Genomic DNA, 15,495 nt, shown 5'->3' with positions numbered 1-15,495 from the left:
ATCAAGAAAATAAAAATCACTTGAAATCGTTAGTAATTGACAACATAGTATAGTGTTGCATAAAGGGACAAAAATATATTTGCGAAGTAAAGATGGCGTCGAACGCAAACAATGGTCGATGGTGTCTGTGGGAACGTGTGCTGTGCGTGTGACGTATTTCAAAACACGTTGGCCAATACCGCAACTCACAAATGAAATCACTCTGACAAGGGTATATAAGCGGCCCGAAAGCACATCCTACAAAGTGGCTTACGTAAAAACCAACAATCTACTAGTAAGGAAATATAACTGCTAAGCGAGAAAACTAATAAAAGCACACACCAACAATGGGATTTTTTGTTTCAAAACTTATCAACGTATGGGAAGGCTTCAATGACTGTCCTGCCCGGATTGCAATGCTCGGCTTGGATGCTGCAGGTGAGACTTCCAGAAGGCTGCAGGGTGTTGGGCCGATGTAAATAAATCAATTTGTAAATGCTGTAATGTTCACAGGCAAAACAACAATTCTTTACAAACTTAAACTCGATGAACTGGTGACTACCATTCCTACCATCGGGTTTAATGTTGAAACAGTCAGTCCTTGCAAGGGGTTGACTCTTACAATCTGGGACGTGGGCGGCCAAGAGAAAATACGACAGCTTTGGCACCATTACTATCAAAATACTGACGGTAGGTTCGATAAACTGTTGTCACTTGAATTTTGAATGGTGTGTACTTATTGAACAATAGCTTTAAATAATAGGTCGATCGTTGCTTCTTACGAAAACGTAACATTTTGCTTTGCAGGTCTGATATTTGTTGTGGATAGTGCAGACGAATCGAGATTCGCTGAAGCCCGCGAAGAACTGCACAAAATTCTTGAGTTTGACTCCATGTCACGTGTCCCTGTCCTGGTCTTGGCCAACAAGCAAGATCTACCTTACGCAAATTCAATATCGAAGATAGCTGAAGTACTTAACATGCCAAAGCTCAGTTCGACACACAAGTGGCACATCCAAGCATGCTGTGCAGCCACCGGCGAGGGATTACTAGAAGGGTTCAACTGCTATTCGGGGCTAATTAAAGAATACAAAAAATCGGTCCATTATTAATTATAGCCTACCCGCCATGTTTCCACTGTTATTTTTTGTTTTTGTAATGATTGTTTATTTTTGTTTATTGTTACACACGTCCGTTGCAGTATTGTAAATTTTTGTATAACGAACTTTGTAAAAATAAAGTGATTTTATAAAAAAAAATGCTGAAAATGGAAAATGCTACACATATGGCTGTTCAGAAATATCCCCCTCCTGTACACATGTAGGTGTGATTTCAGACATCAGAGGTTAACTAGTTTCGAAAAAAATGCACAAAAGTTAAAACGATGCTCAGCGTAAGCAAATAAAATACACGGAATACCAAATCTAATAGGCCTATGCCAATCATTATAAGCAAACGTGCTGTGAACTAACTGACTTCAGTTGCGACCAAGTGCCCACAAAAGCATGCAAGCAAATGCAGAGACAAGCAAAACAGGACTGATTTTTTATTACGTGATAACAGCAAATAAAAATAGTTCACCTTTATTATGTAAGTTTAGTTTTGTATCAACTTTGAATACTTTTGTCCTCGTGTGTCAATTTTGGCTTACAAGTCGAAGTTCGACCACCAAAGATATAGAAAAGCTAAGTTTTTATAGTAACGTATGCCTTCCAGAGAGCCAAGATTATCGGTGCATTGACACCTTAATAAATTGTCACGTGATGCATTTAGTGTTAAGTCAAAGTATAACAGTCAAAGTTTAAAATATGATTCATGTTAAGTCAAAATATGCAAGTAATAGTTTTGTATAGCAAGTTTTGCTAAAACACAGAATACATTTGTTTAGATTTGTTCGTAAAACATGTTTTACTGACTGACAAACATCGTCGTTGTTCGTGACACATGTACTTGTTGCATAGCCAGGATTATACCATCGGCTTTTGGACCAAAACGTAACACGCTATTGTGTGATGAGTGAGCAGGTTTTGCGAAAAGTTTTCGATGTGTGTTCCACTTTGCATCGAGAAAAGTCGCTCTTAAGATCCTACAACAGTGTTTCCCAATCGGTGGATACGCGACGGCATTCCAGGTGGTACGCCTTTCCGTAATTTTCGGATATTGTTCGAATTTAAAAAATCGTAAGTGATCTCAAAATGTTTGTCACTTCATCCCCTTGGTTACTTTGTAACACTCAACTAGGTGGTACGCGTCGAAATTGTTTCACCTCCAAGTGGTACGCAACCACAAAAAGGTTCGGAATCATTGCTTCAAAGGGTAAATTTAGGATTGACGCGTCCAAGATGATCATGGCACGCACTATTTTACAATTGTGTAGCAACGTGTCTCATAGGCGCATGACGTAACTGGAAACGCGTTGGCCAATTCCACAACTCACATATGAAGTCATGAAGTCTGGTGTGCTGCGTAAATCGCACTTAAATAGAGTTAAACAATGTTATTTAACAATGAAGCAATGTAATCGGTGTTAAGCGCAGAGAGATGGGATTTTTTGTGTCAAAGTTTTTCAAAATGTGGGAAGAGTTTGCCAGTAGTGAAGCAAGAGTCACAATGCTTGGACTGGATGGTGCAGGTATATATCGTCTATTACGCAAATACGGCGATCTTGTGTCGGGTGTTTACACGTCTTTTTATATATGTAGGCAAAACGACCATCCTTTACTGGCTTAAACTCGATCGAATGGTGACGACCATTCCCACAATTGGTTTTAATGTTGAAATAGTAAAACCATGTCAAGGGCTTTATCTCACAATTTTTGAACCTGGCAGTCCGATAGGAATACGACAACTGTGGCACCACTACTGCATGAACATTGATGGCAAGTACACATTTTCTGAAATAAGAAAAGTCCTTTGTGTTCGCAGCTATTTAAATGTGTTGTTTGTAAAGGAACGATTGATTCACATTATCGCTGTTGTCTTTTCTGTTACTATAATAAGTTATATGTCTATCACAGACCTTGTTTTCGTTCTGGACAGTAGAGATGAAGAAAGATTTGAAGAAGCAAAAAACGAGCTTCACCGAATTCTCGACCTTGATTCTGTTTCAAAGTTCCTGTTTTAGTGTTAGCCAACAAACAGGATTTGAATAATGACGATCCAATACCAATACACAAGATTGCTGCTGGCCTGAACTGGCCGAAGGTATCTGCCAAACACAAGTGTCACATTCAAGCATGCAGTGCAGCAACTGGAGAAGGTTTATTAGAAGGGTTTGCTTGCTTCTCGGAGATGATCAAAGAATCCAAACGCAACACGAACGTTTGAATGCTGTTCATGTTGTGATTAGTATGTTGCTACCATGCAAGCATATAGTAACAAATAATACTATGGAAGCGTTTTGTTCTGATATTCTTGCAGTTTTTCTTTTTACGCATACGCACGAATTACCTTTAATACAGTTTGGCTGCTGTGTTTAATTTTGATTCATTTTAACCAGTTATGAACGCATTTTTCACGGTTTTACACAGTTGGAACTTTTGATGATTTTATATTGCGATTCTGTCACATATTATCTGGTCAAAACCTCTTAAGATTATAGTGTGCAAAAAATAACACCGTGTATGGGTCAGAGGCAAATAGTAACAAAAAAATTTAGACACAAAAGAGTAAAACCAATACAAACTAATTATGACAGGTGCCATAAATCCATAGTAAACTCGATTTAACAAGCATTTGTGAATTGATGGTGTTCTGTACGTGGTCGACCTATTTCCTTTGTCCTATAGCACCCATTACAAGTACTCCATTTCTATAAGCAACACTTTCAGGGGAAAAATTATTTTTCGCCCCTTTTGAGGAATTATACCGATGCACAACAGAGACAACAATTGTCGTATATGCACAAAATATCAGGTTTGCAAAACATAAACCACTAAATTAAATTCCTAATTAAGAAATTTTATCCCGGTTTTGCTACAGTGAAGTGATGTTTCATTGTAGTGGGCGTGTATAGGCCTAAATACGTTCAGGAAGCGTAACTTTCCTTTCCTTGGTTATTTCCAGCCTTCTGTGCATACGCGTGTAGCCAGGTCAATTATCTGCAGAATAACCTCCACCAGTTTCATAATACAGCCAGAAGACACGTTTTTTTACCAAAAGTATCATAAACACGTTCTAATATTCGAATGCAATGTTCCCGCTGCTTTTATGAACCTCTGGCGCACTCAGTCCAAAATTGCATTGTATGACGACATATACAAAATAAATTCACGTTTTGTATTTTAATCTTCAGAACGGCGAAGCGTAATGAATTATATTCTCTCCATAGACGTTATATGATATGTTTACAGAAATATAGTTTGTATCACTGCAGCACATATTCTCCAGCCTCTTGAACGATAGACCAGTGTTTTCCAGCCTGACAGTCGCCGAGCGCGAGAGGGTCGCGGAAATATAACATTATAAATACTACTAAAATTTTGTGTACGGCACCCGAGAATTCGCACTTCTGTTTGTGACGCAATAACATTTGTCTGATTCTGCGGTGATTTAACAGGGTGCATACTGCGGTGATAGCAGTGAGTTTTAAAACCTCAGTGGACTACGCACAAAACGGTGTTTGGCTCTTCTGCGCATAAAAACAGGGGGGAATAAAATAAAAGTCGACACATCCTAATTTGTGCTGTGCACCACGGATTGTTTCTTGTAGCTAAACACAGGCTGTGTAAAAGAAAATCTTTAATGGGGTCACGAAGTAAAAAAAGTTGACAATCATTGCTATGTAAGTAAGCATCACACGAGGCCCCAACATTGATAAGACCACGCATTTGTAATCAATTGGTTTGCACAATGCGTTTTGTCGGAGGAACAATGCAGTGGAACGAGGAACAATTCACTTGTGTCGCAGATTCCGCAATCATCAAACAATACTCAGTCTCTATATTGGCAAGTTCCGCATATGACGTATTTCAAAACGCGTTGGCCAACGTAACAACTTCGCAAATGAAATCACTCCGCAGTGTTTCTCGTCATTGTTGGATTGACTAAACGGAAAATCAGAAGTGAAGTCTGTTGGCGGTCACTGCTGTAAATATTTGCCATGGGTTCTGTTGCATCTAAATTCAAGGGAGTTTGGGATGGCTTCAGTGACAAACCAGCGGATATTGCCATGGTGGGACTGGATGGAGCAGGTGCAGTGTCAATAAATGTATATGTAAGAAATATACAAATGTTTACATTGTGCAGGAAAAACTACCACCCTTTACAAACTGAAGCTTGACAAGTTGGTGACCACTGTTCCTACAGTGGGGTATAATGTTGAGACTGTTAAACCATGTAAAGGTTTGACACTAACTATTAAGGATATCGGTGGTCAGGAAAAGATACGACAACTTTGGCATCATCACTGTCAACACACAGACGGTTGGTTATTTCTTGTATATATATCATAGTGCTTTCTTTGATTCGTTTCTTCGTCTTTGTTTAGGTCTTATATTTATTGTGGACAGTACAGACGAAGAGCGCTTTGTAGAAGCAAAGGAAGAGCTTCACAAAATCCTCGAATTTGAATCCCTGTCGCGCGTTCCAATCCTTGTGCTGGCCAACAAACAGGATTTACCTGGTGCCAAATCGACTTTGAAGATAGCTGAAGCCCTCTGCATACCAACTCTCAGTGCTACTCACAAATGTCACATTCAAGAGAGCAGTGCGGCAACTGGTGATGGGTTGCTTGAAGGTTTTACTTGTTTCTCAGGCATGCTCAAGGAATACAGAAAGACGTCATAAATTAAACCGTATTTTTGTCACCCTTTTACTGTGTCTTCTAATATTGGGCATCGTCCATTTTTTGAGTAATTTACTGTTTATTCATGATCTGCGATTAGCGGTGTACTTTTCCAATAAACAACTGCTATCGGAAACACCCACCTTCAGCTACACTTTCCGCCATGTTAAGTCGAAACAAAAACAAAATTGTCACCAGGACCAACAAAGCTGTAAGGTTAAAGAAATATTTACAGCCCACTTGCGACTTCGCCCACTGCACAAAGATAGGGAAGCATACACACGTATGTGTATACGTGTTTACGTAGGTGTCATTGGCCGAAGTTTGTGACGGACTTCTACAATGAAGACATTATATTGTCTCGTGTTTGCAACATGGGATCAATAATTGGGAAGTTTACCAACAACTGGAAAGAATTTCGAGCAGCCCCGGCTTATGTAACTATGCTTGGACTAGATGCAGCAGGTAGGCTACAGTCAAGTGTGTTTCTTCGAGGACCATCTTTCAAAGTTATTATCGATTGGAATGTACACATCTTACAGCTTTTGTGTTGTTAGTCGGGACGTTACAAACTCAAATCGTCCGAACGCGATTATAAGACAAAATATCGAAGTTCAGTAAAGGTTATCTGAAGTAACAACGTTGAGAAAGTAAAATATTACTTTTCTTTGTAATATTCACAACAAATACTGTAAATCAGAGGTTCACAAATGGGCCGTCGCATTTAAACAATGTTGGGGCGTCGCAAGTTTACTTTCATGGCAATCACAGACTATTTTCTCGATTCGAAAAGAAGCTTTACGAATCACATTTTCGCTAACATATCATACAGCAGCGGCAGTGATAAAAATGAAGCATCGTTTAAACTTTCAGAAATAAATGCGCTAACTTTATCTAAAATAACGTCAGTATACTTTTAAGTGATTCGTCATAACAGTTCGGAAGGAATGAGTGCGTCGTCCATCACGGCTGTAGATCACATGAATTTGTGAAATGTAGTAACAATTAATGAAAGTCGAAATACTGCTTTGGTCTACTCTATGTATTCCATCAGCTACCATTTGCTCATACTGTACAAGAGTACAAAATTGAGGTTTCTGTATGTGTTTTATCCCAGGAAAAACAACGATTTTGCACAAACTGAAGTGTGGTGAAACAAAACGTACCATCCCGACTGTTGGCGTCAGCGTTCTAACTGTGAAGCCATGCAAAGGTTTGACAATGACTGTGTGGGATGTAGGTGGACAGTCCGTACTGAGACCTTTATGGCAGCACTACATGAAAGACACCGACGGTAAATGCATCCACATTTCTTGTTTACTTAGTATAGTAGGGTTATGTAGTTCATGCCTATAGTTTTTATTTTTTGGCGAAAACGCAAACGTCTTTATGAAAAGCCCAAGTTAGTTGTTTTACCAAATCACGAACTATTCTGATGCACAGGCCCGTTTGCATTTGAGATATATTGTCACATTTGTAGAAACAATTTTTTTCAGCTCGCTGATGCGACATTACGGTTCCAAACAATTTTAAATTAAAAATTTAATGACACAGTTTTACTTTGTGTTTGTTTATCAAAAAAGCCACGTTGCAGTTACGCCATTACAATTGCATCTTCTCCCCACTTGTCTCATCTTAGTTTTCCACTGATACAAAACGTTTCATCAACAGGGTTGATATTCGTTGTCGACAGCAGTGACGAACAGAGGTTCGAGGACGCCCGCGATGAACTGTTCAAAATATTATCCCACACTGAAGACGAACCTGAGTTTCCAATACTCATCCTCGCCAATAAAAACGACCTTGCCTGCTCTCAGCCAGCATCGAAAATTGAAGACGCTTTGACGTTGTACAAACTAAGCAGCAAGCAACAGTTTCACGTCGGAAGCTGCTGCGCGACATCGGGAGAAGGACTTATGGAGGGCTTGCGTTGGTTCGCGGAGATGATCCGTGAATTTCGCCGACTGCATGACAGAAGCGATTTATAGAGATTAGACGAATGCAAGTTTTTTTTATCCTTCACTGGTTTTCAATCCTATTTACTGTTAATCCTCTTGTGAGAATTTCAGTGCTGGGAGTATACAGTTTTAAGTTTTTTTGTTCTTCCGACATTTTTATTTCTCGCTAGATGGCAATAGGGATCATTTATATATCAGCTTCCATGACGTAAATGAGTTTTGCAACATTTCTTGCCACCTTTTCCTATGAGTTAAATTTATTCGTATGCACGATGGAAAAAGTATTAAGGAATGGATGAATAATGAATGAAAGAACGTACGCTCTCGACCATGCACGAACAAATCCAATGAATCCAACGACCCAAAGCTTGTGTGTGGAGCCGGACTAATTGTAATTTTTAACGATTCAGTGCCTTATATATAGACATATATATTGCTTTATATTGAGGATTACCTGCTATCCTGATTTAACAGATTGTTCATTTGAAAAGCATCCTTAAACGATAAAATGTACTTTGACCCGAAGTTTCTCACTAAGACACGAATGTTTATTTTCCGTCTGGTTGGGAAGGCGTAGACGTGAGTGTACACAACATGCAGAGTGACGCAACTGCATATTTTAGCGTGTTCTTTTATGGAAATTTACTCAATCAAAATTCATTTGATTGACACAGCACTTTACATGTAACGTATTTACATAACGTCCAATTACTGGATTTTACAATTTTTCTAGTATTTTCAGCCCAAAGACCGGGAATGCACTTTTGAAAATGTCCATTTCTGCCTGTTCGTTGTCGCGTATGCCACTTGTGGTTGTTGTAAGTTTACCTATACGTTGTTTTATTGTGAGAATATAAATAAAACCTTGCAAAATCCAAAAATTGCTTTAAGCTAACAGTTAATTTTTGCTCGTTTATGCCCTGGAAGGTTTCTTTGCTACTCGATTGCTGTCAAACTGATATATACATTATATATACTGATATACATATTGCAAAGTTCAAGGTCCAAAGAGAATACATGCGATAAACAACGAAAGTAACAGATAAAAATATCGTCATTACAAACATCAATTTAGGGAAAATAGTCTTTTCAGCGACTGATGCTGAGTTGTTTGCGGTAAAACGCGGCGTTCGAGCGTTTCAAATCGCCCACCACAAATCATTTCAGCCTCAGGTTTTATAATAAAGTGACGCGTGCATTTTCCTATTTTCAAAACAAGCAATAGCTGCGCGACGACCGCATCGTGCGCAAAATGAGGAAACGTTGACCCCGTCGATGTTGGGTGTCAAAAAGTTCAAGCTCCATCGCGCAGGACCGCGAATTACAGGTCAGGGGCGTGTTTTGTTGGCATTGCGATTGCTAAACAAAAGTAACCTTTTCGGAAAACGTGGACGACTGTGCATATATTGTCGCTATGGTGCTCAGCAACGTTTTACAAATTTATGACGTCCTGTAATTGGTTTAATGAATTATGCACTTGTCTTTTGGCATCCTGTAATATAGCAATATGCAAAAATACACGCTGGTTAGATTTGATAGTTTAACTTCCAAAACTCAACGACCGCCAAAACTTTTTTAGGTCAATCACAGGTTTTTTATTCATTTCTGTTGACGTTATTGCATCATGCAAAAGGATTTGCCAACAGGTAACAATCGGAGATATGTAAAAAAAATATTTGCAGGCTCAAGCAGTCAACACGAACAAACACAAGAATCCTAGGTTTTGCCCGCAGTATTCAGTGAATCATTGGACCAAGACAGCCTTCCCCAGTACTTCCTCGGTGAACCAAATTATTGAAGATCGTCCATCGCGTTGACAGCATACCACAACTCACCGCTGGAGGCTATGACTTCTCGAAATTAAGATCTGATTGATGACGGGCACGAAATTTACGTTTAAGCCTGCCTTAAGTAACGTGACTATTGCAGCTGAGTGCCTGGAGAGAGTTAAATACCGCAGTCTTTATCCCTCCTCGAACAATCTCCTTCTACACTTGTGTTTTAAACCACACTCGACAGAGCCGTCCTTTTACATCTTTATTGCCGAAAATATCAAAAACTTGTATATAAAATCTACTAAAACTTCTTCGAAACACTTCGCCGGCAATAGCGTATAGGCAGTGCAGAAAGAGGTGGGTCGACACGTCGAAAAATAAAAGATATACATTCGCGACATACATAAAAAAGGAAATTGTGAAACCGTTGCGGAAAAGTACTAACAGGTCGGTGATAGTCGTATGAAAAACGGTTCAACGTCGCGTAAATTCGACACACGTTGGAGGTCACGGCAAGTTTCGACTTCAATGGGCTGCAAAGTTTTCACCGAACAATTCGCAGGACAATCGCAATGACAGTTGGAATTACAGAAACGGGTGGCAAAAAGCGCGGCAGACACTTATGTAAATCGACGGGAACATTTGCAACTGGTGCTAGTACTATAACGGAGGCTTCTGCGGCACTTAAATGGTGACGGATATTCGGCAGTGAGCCGAGAGCTTTATATGAAAATATCAATTTGTGTGTGGGCGAAAGTTAGACAGATGATTGTCGGTCGCATAACGTCAGTGCAGGTTGGTCGTAGCTGCGACCGCGACGCATTGCCAGCATCTCTGCGCCAAAGAACATTAAAATGGCGAAAGTGTGGATGACGTGCATGAGAGCGTTGTGGTTGAAGTGATTGGGAAGCGGACAACCGTTCGCAGCCGGGTCCTCATTGTTGGAGCATCCAATCTTGGTGAAACCGAACCAGGCGAAACCTGCCAAAAATTCACATTACAGTTTCAAGTGCTAATTTAAAAGTTCTCATCATGAACATTTTACGTCAGTATAAAGTTCAAGAACCAGTTAACTTCCACATCCTTCTTGCGCAATTAACTATAACTTCTTATGTCAAGTTACTCTTCTACCAACAAAACATGACGTATTTGTATACGCAATGAAACAGAGTTTTTAGCCTACAGTTTAAAAAGTCCGTGGGACTATAACGTCAAAGAATTAGTTGAGTATCTATAGGTTCCCAACAGTGATAGGTCATACCAGATAGGGTATGTTGTTGTACCACAGGATATAGGTGTGTACATCGCCTCTTTTCTCCATTAGTTACGAGTTCAAAAGTAAGAAAGTCGCGATAACTGCGGGGCTATTTTGTCATGTCACGGATAATTATCCCCCTATAGACACAGAGCTAAAACACACCCAAGGTCGGCATGCCGCAAATCTCGACAGGCCCATTATATTTGCGACGCGCCGACTATTCGCTATCACTCGATGAAACGTATACAGATTTTAATCTAACGTAAGGTTTGTGGATGGATTTTCATTATTTCCATGGTTTAGACAGGTTTTAGAGTTAATACTCAAACAATAGAAATTGTAACTTCTTGGTACCAATTTCGCGATTTGATAAAAATTAAAACCAACGCTAAGGAATTCCATTTGAACAAAGAACTAAGGATGCCCGTGCAGGCGAAATCGATTTTGTTTAGTTTGTGTGATAAAACCATCTGACTTCAATCTGAAACTTTTGAAAGTTTTAAACTTAGAAAATACACTTATTTGAAAGGATTAACCTGCACCAATCTGTTATCAAAACAGCGAACAAATGCGCATCACCGTAGAATGTAAATCAACATATTTCGGCAGATGTAAATTGTTGGATTCAAACCTAGTATTTCGTCTGCCGAAGTCAAATTGGCACAAAACACTCGTTATGTCAGAAGATTGTAGCTACGGGCGAGAATGAACCTTTCGCGGCATTTGTTAACATTAATCGCAGCGTGTCTGTATAAGGTCGTACAAGGGGTAGGGCGAGGTTCCGTACATTTTTAGTTGAATCATGCATGACATTCATCTTTTTATGTTTGGCACACCTGTGACCATGGAGATTACATCGGGAAAAAGCTTGACGCGGATTGTGAAAAATAGATTATTGTCCATTAACGCCAAGGGATTTAAAGAGTTTTCAAAGGCCTCGATACCCCATAACAATTGGCGTATTCTCTCATTGTAATACACGCTAATACTGCGTGAGAAGGGTTGACAAAATCAGTCGAAATGCTTTTGTTTTGTTAGTGTGATATTAGCGAGGAATGAATGGAACGAAGTCGTCCATATTTCCATAACCTCGGCACATAAACAAAAAATGAAGTTCAAAGAGCACAAACCTGCCGCCACAAATACCATCGGCGCGGTGGCGCGAAGCACCAGGTCCCACCGGACAGATGCCTTCACACAGTCAGTTGTAGACCTGGTGCCGTCCGACTCCGTACAACTGGACAATGAACGCGAACTGGGACGTCTCTCTTCTTCGTAGAAACAACAGTGTGGTTAATGTTGAGTCAACCCTGGACCTCTGGGCATGGACTGTAGTAGATCAATGAAGCTAAACATCCGCTGACAGATGGCCGCGCTTATTAAATTACATTCAGGCGCGAAATGCTTTTCGACGAACGGTCTGTAATCCTCGATAAGGGCGCGTGTTTATTTGTTTGTCGTTGGTCGTGATGAAGGTCAGACACACCCGTTATTTTACAAACACTTCAAGCAATCATTCATAAACCGGCGAAGGGCAGAAGAGTTGGTTAATGTCAACGGCTGAACCAATATTTACTCAAAAGAGATCTGAATGTTGTTCCTGGAGGCCGTTGCCTTGAGGCATGTATGTATTTTGGGTCAAAGTAAATCTAAATTGACAAGCATTTGGGATGTAAACAGAGCGAGCACCGCAAGGACTGCACGGTATTTGCTTAACCCAGACAATACTTCGCGAAAATGGCGTGTGAAATAGCTGCGGAAGTTCGTAGAAACTTGCGGCGTGGTCTTAAAGTGGAGACCTTTTACAAACCGGAGGGCGACATAACTGTGTGCGTTGTCCCACGTATAACCTTGTATTCCGGCAAAGGTTCGGTAACAGGGATTTCCGGTAAACGTCATAGCGTTTGCTCAGTATACTTATGGCGTTAATGTGTACTCTACGCACTACATGTACTTTGGGTGGAGATTAAAACCATGCACTTACTCGTCTGCGTCTTGACAAGAGATTCTGCACAGCTTTGGCTACTGGCGCTGCTTTTCATCATCACACTGTCGTCTCCTCGACGCGGTCGCAGCCACAACACGAAACACGATGCGATACAATTGAGGATAGAGCCTGTATCAAAGTGCAACGCTTGTTACGAATTTCGCACGCTTAGCGAATTTCTATCCGTGATGGTTGTGAAGGGTGTGGTAAAAGTAAACAACCATTTGAAACGTCCCCTGTCTGAATTGATTTATTTATAACGAGGATGTCCTTATTGACGTCCGAATTAACAATGGGGTTTGACACAAAGCAAGTAGAGGTTCATTGCGAAAGGTGGAAATACAACAGATAACTGTATGAGTTATGCGTTCACAGTAAAGTGCATTGGTTAAAAAGAAGTGTCTGGCAAGCATCATCCATTACAAGCTGCTGTCGCCGCTATTATCTGATCTGGTATTACTACAGATCAGTACTTGAACACTGCGGTATGCAAGACTGATATATATGTATAACCGAAAATCATCTCAAAACTGAGAAAACATCAATCTCTTTGGAAGTAATTTAGCCATTGACGGGTTGGTATTAATCAACAGCAGGCGCGTTTAAAACAAACGAACTGAAGTAATCATAATTTTCCCATAGCAAAGTACTTACACGTAAAGATGGCCGCAAAAATAGGAAAAGCCCGGAAAGGATCCGTTTCGTTCCATAGCATGGAAATGCTGTGTGCGAAAATGCCGAGGCCAAGCAATCCAACCATAGTGTAGTATATGAAGGAGAGCTTTCTACCCGCCGACATCAAGTTCTCTTGTTCCAACTGTGAACAATAGAGGGAGGTCGTAACGATATACGCCCGGGTCCGAGAAACCAATATCAGAGGGTTGGTTCTAAAGGGTTATGTATAATATTGCACTTCAATTTAGAAGGGTACGACGTGCGGGTTCGTGTTTACCCAAGGATGAAAGACGATAATGCTAAAAGATCATTTTGCAAGGTGTGTGAGCTACACAAGATATGCTAGCACACAAAGGCGTCATTCGCTTCAACCCTCGCGTAACACGATCACAACGCGCAACCCGGCACAGGCAGTCCAGTATTTCACCACTGAAGTGCTGAACGACTCGAGGGCGTGGTGTTCTTAAACATTACCGCTCCACTTCTTTGTTGGTTTATTTTTGGTTTAAGAGACGAACACTTAAAAGACGCTTACGTCAACATGAAAATGTGACCCATTAGTGAACATTTCCGCGTTTCGCCTGAAATCACTTGAAGAGAAACAAAACACAGCACTGACCAGAAACTTTGGAAGCAAGAGCAGGGATAATGCAAAGCCACTCGATATGGCCAGGCCCATCCTCCATACTATCAACCAGGTCATATCATCATGCCAGTCATTGTATGGATGAACCTGAAAACGAAAGTATCAATAGATACTGGTGCTGTTTTAGAGTATAAAAGGTTGCACGCAAAATCACGACTCGTTGTGATCCTGTTACAGTTGCTTGGTATATCTATGCAATTTAGCACTCTCATCTACCCTCGCACAATATAAACAACTGTTACTTCGCACAACGATCACATGTAGCTAACATAAAAAATAAGAACCCATGCAAATTACCGTCTGCAAGAACTGATGTGCAAGTGCAGCGCACAATGCCAAAGATGAGTAACTGAGTAACATCAAAATAGTGCAGTACGTTGTAGCGGTAGCATGGTCGGTCGATTCCCTTCCTCTGGAAGCCGACCGGCGTGCATTGAGTACGCATCGAAGAAGGTACAGCGCACAAATATACCCGACGCAGGATTGTATGTAGTCAGTAATGTATGTGCCACTTTCGTCATCGATTAGCCGATGATATAAAAGTTTTCGTTGTACATACATTGCACATGGTACTAAAAAAATCTGTAAATACAGAGCGAACACGTAACTTGAGTTGTTGTACACTAGCTAGCACCATCCAATGAACAGCTTACTGTTCAGGGAACCCAGCGGGTGTCCCTCTGTTCCTCGTAACTTTTCCATAACCTAAAAGCGTTGCTCTCCGATTGTTTCTGCTGCCAAGCCGTTGCTAAACAGTCGCTGATCGATCATTAGTAACGCTCGCGCTGCCTTCTCGACTGTGCTTCAATGAACGCTTTTCACTTCAGACAAGTGCCTTTAAAACAGCGCTTGGGAAAAAAGGAGTTACGTTGAACACACAACACGAACACAAATCGAGGGCGACAATTTTGATTGTTTGCTAACAAAGGTACACATCAACATTTGCCTCGTGTGTGGGTGGCTTGATGCTATAATACTGTACTTATTACACTTCGTTAACAGTAGACGATATTTTTATTACACGGCAACCTGTGGGTGGTTTGCACATGTTTCGCTTGACTGATTGTGGTTTGCTACAATTTAACATGAGCTCATGATATGTATTTATTTTTAGAATTAAATCCAACCTAAGCCAGTGCAAGTTGAGACTACGACCAGCTTTATATTGAGCCCTGATGAAAAGATACGTTGCTTGGTACAGTGGCAAATGCACCAAGTAAGAACAAAATGAAATGCTATTTATCTCTAGTGTTATTTTGTTACCACAGCGTTGTGATTTCCTCATTATGCCTATATTCAAACGACTACAAAACTCTGTTAAACACTACAGTTAAACTCTGCTGGTTTGGCCTCAAAAACTCTGCTGATCAAATTCTGTTGCAGCCAGGATTAAGCTACCAATTGCCGGCCTGGAAGATGGCAGGAAGCATGG

The 15,495-nt window shown here is 40.5% G+C and overlaps 4 protein-coding genes and 1 pseudogene across 4 annotated transcripts; 4 read left to right on the top strand and 1 right to left on the bottom strand.

Moving 5' to 3' along the window:
• The first annotated feature begins 259 nt into the window (after window positions 1-259).
• Window positions 260-1,100, top strand: LOC145899291 (uncharacterized). The gene is made up of 3 exons (XM_082988023.1): window positions 260-417; window positions 493-669; window positions 787-1,100. Exons 1-3 carry the CDS (start codon window positions 327-329, stop codon window positions 1,089-1,091), a joined length of 573 nt encoding a protein of 190 aa, XP_082844149.1. The 5' UTR covers window positions 260-326; the 3' UTR covers window positions 1,092-1,100.
• Window positions 1,101-2,475: 1,375 nt separating this feature from the next.
• Window positions 2,476-3,306, top strand: LOC145898143 (uncharacterized; annotated as a pseudogene).
• Window positions 3,307-5,014: 1,708 nt separating this feature from the next.
• On the top strand, window positions 5,015-5,885 carry LOC145899660 (uncharacterized). Its single transcript, XM_082988549.1, has 3 exons — window positions 5,015-5,171; window positions 5,227-5,403; window positions 5,468-5,885. The coding sequence occupies exons 1-3, from the start codon at window positions 5,081-5,083 to the stop codon at window positions 5,764-5,766; spliced, it is 567 nt and encodes a 188-aa protein (XP_082844675.1). The 5' UTR covers window positions 5,015-5,080; the 3' UTR covers window positions 5,767-5,885.
• Window positions 5,886-6,887: 1,002 nt separating this feature from the next.
• LOC145899029 (uncharacterized) lies at window positions 6,888-8,492 on the top strand. The gene is made up of 2 exons (XM_082987740.1): window positions 6,888-7,058; window positions 7,436-8,492. Exons 1-2 carry the CDS (start codon window positions 6,986-6,988, stop codon window positions 7,750-7,752), a joined length of 390 nt encoding a protein of 129 aa, XP_082843866.1. The 5' UTR covers window positions 6,888-6,985; the 3' UTR covers window positions 7,753-8,492.
• Window positions 8,493-9,748: 1,256 nt separating this feature from the next.
• Window positions 9,749-14,666, bottom strand: LOC145897778 (uncharacterized). The gene is made up of 6 exons (XM_082986215.1): window positions 14,361-14,666; window positions 14,037-14,150; window positions 13,397-13,559; window positions 12,740-12,871; window positions 11,886-12,026; window positions 9,749-10,478 (listed from the first exon to the last, which is right to left on the bottom strand). The coding sequence occupies exons 1-6, from the start codon at window positions 14,622-14,624 to the stop codon at window positions 10,255-10,257; spliced, it is 1,038 nt and encodes a 345-aa protein (XP_082842341.1). The 5' UTR covers window positions 14,625-14,666; the 3' UTR covers window positions 9,749-10,254.
• Window positions 14,667-15,495: the final 829 nt, after the last annotated feature.

The sequence above is a fragment of the Ascidia mentula genome, chromosome 4, assembly GCF_947561715.1.
Source record: "Ascidia mentula chromosome 4, kaAscMent1.1, whole genome shotgun sequence".
NCBI classification, from domain to species: domain Eukaryota; kingdom Metazoa; phylum Chordata; class Ascidiacea; order Phlebobranchia; family Ascidiidae; genus Ascidia; species Ascidia mentula.
Note: the sequence above shows the minus strand (reverse complement) of the source record. Positions and strands in the feature narration are given on the sequence as shown.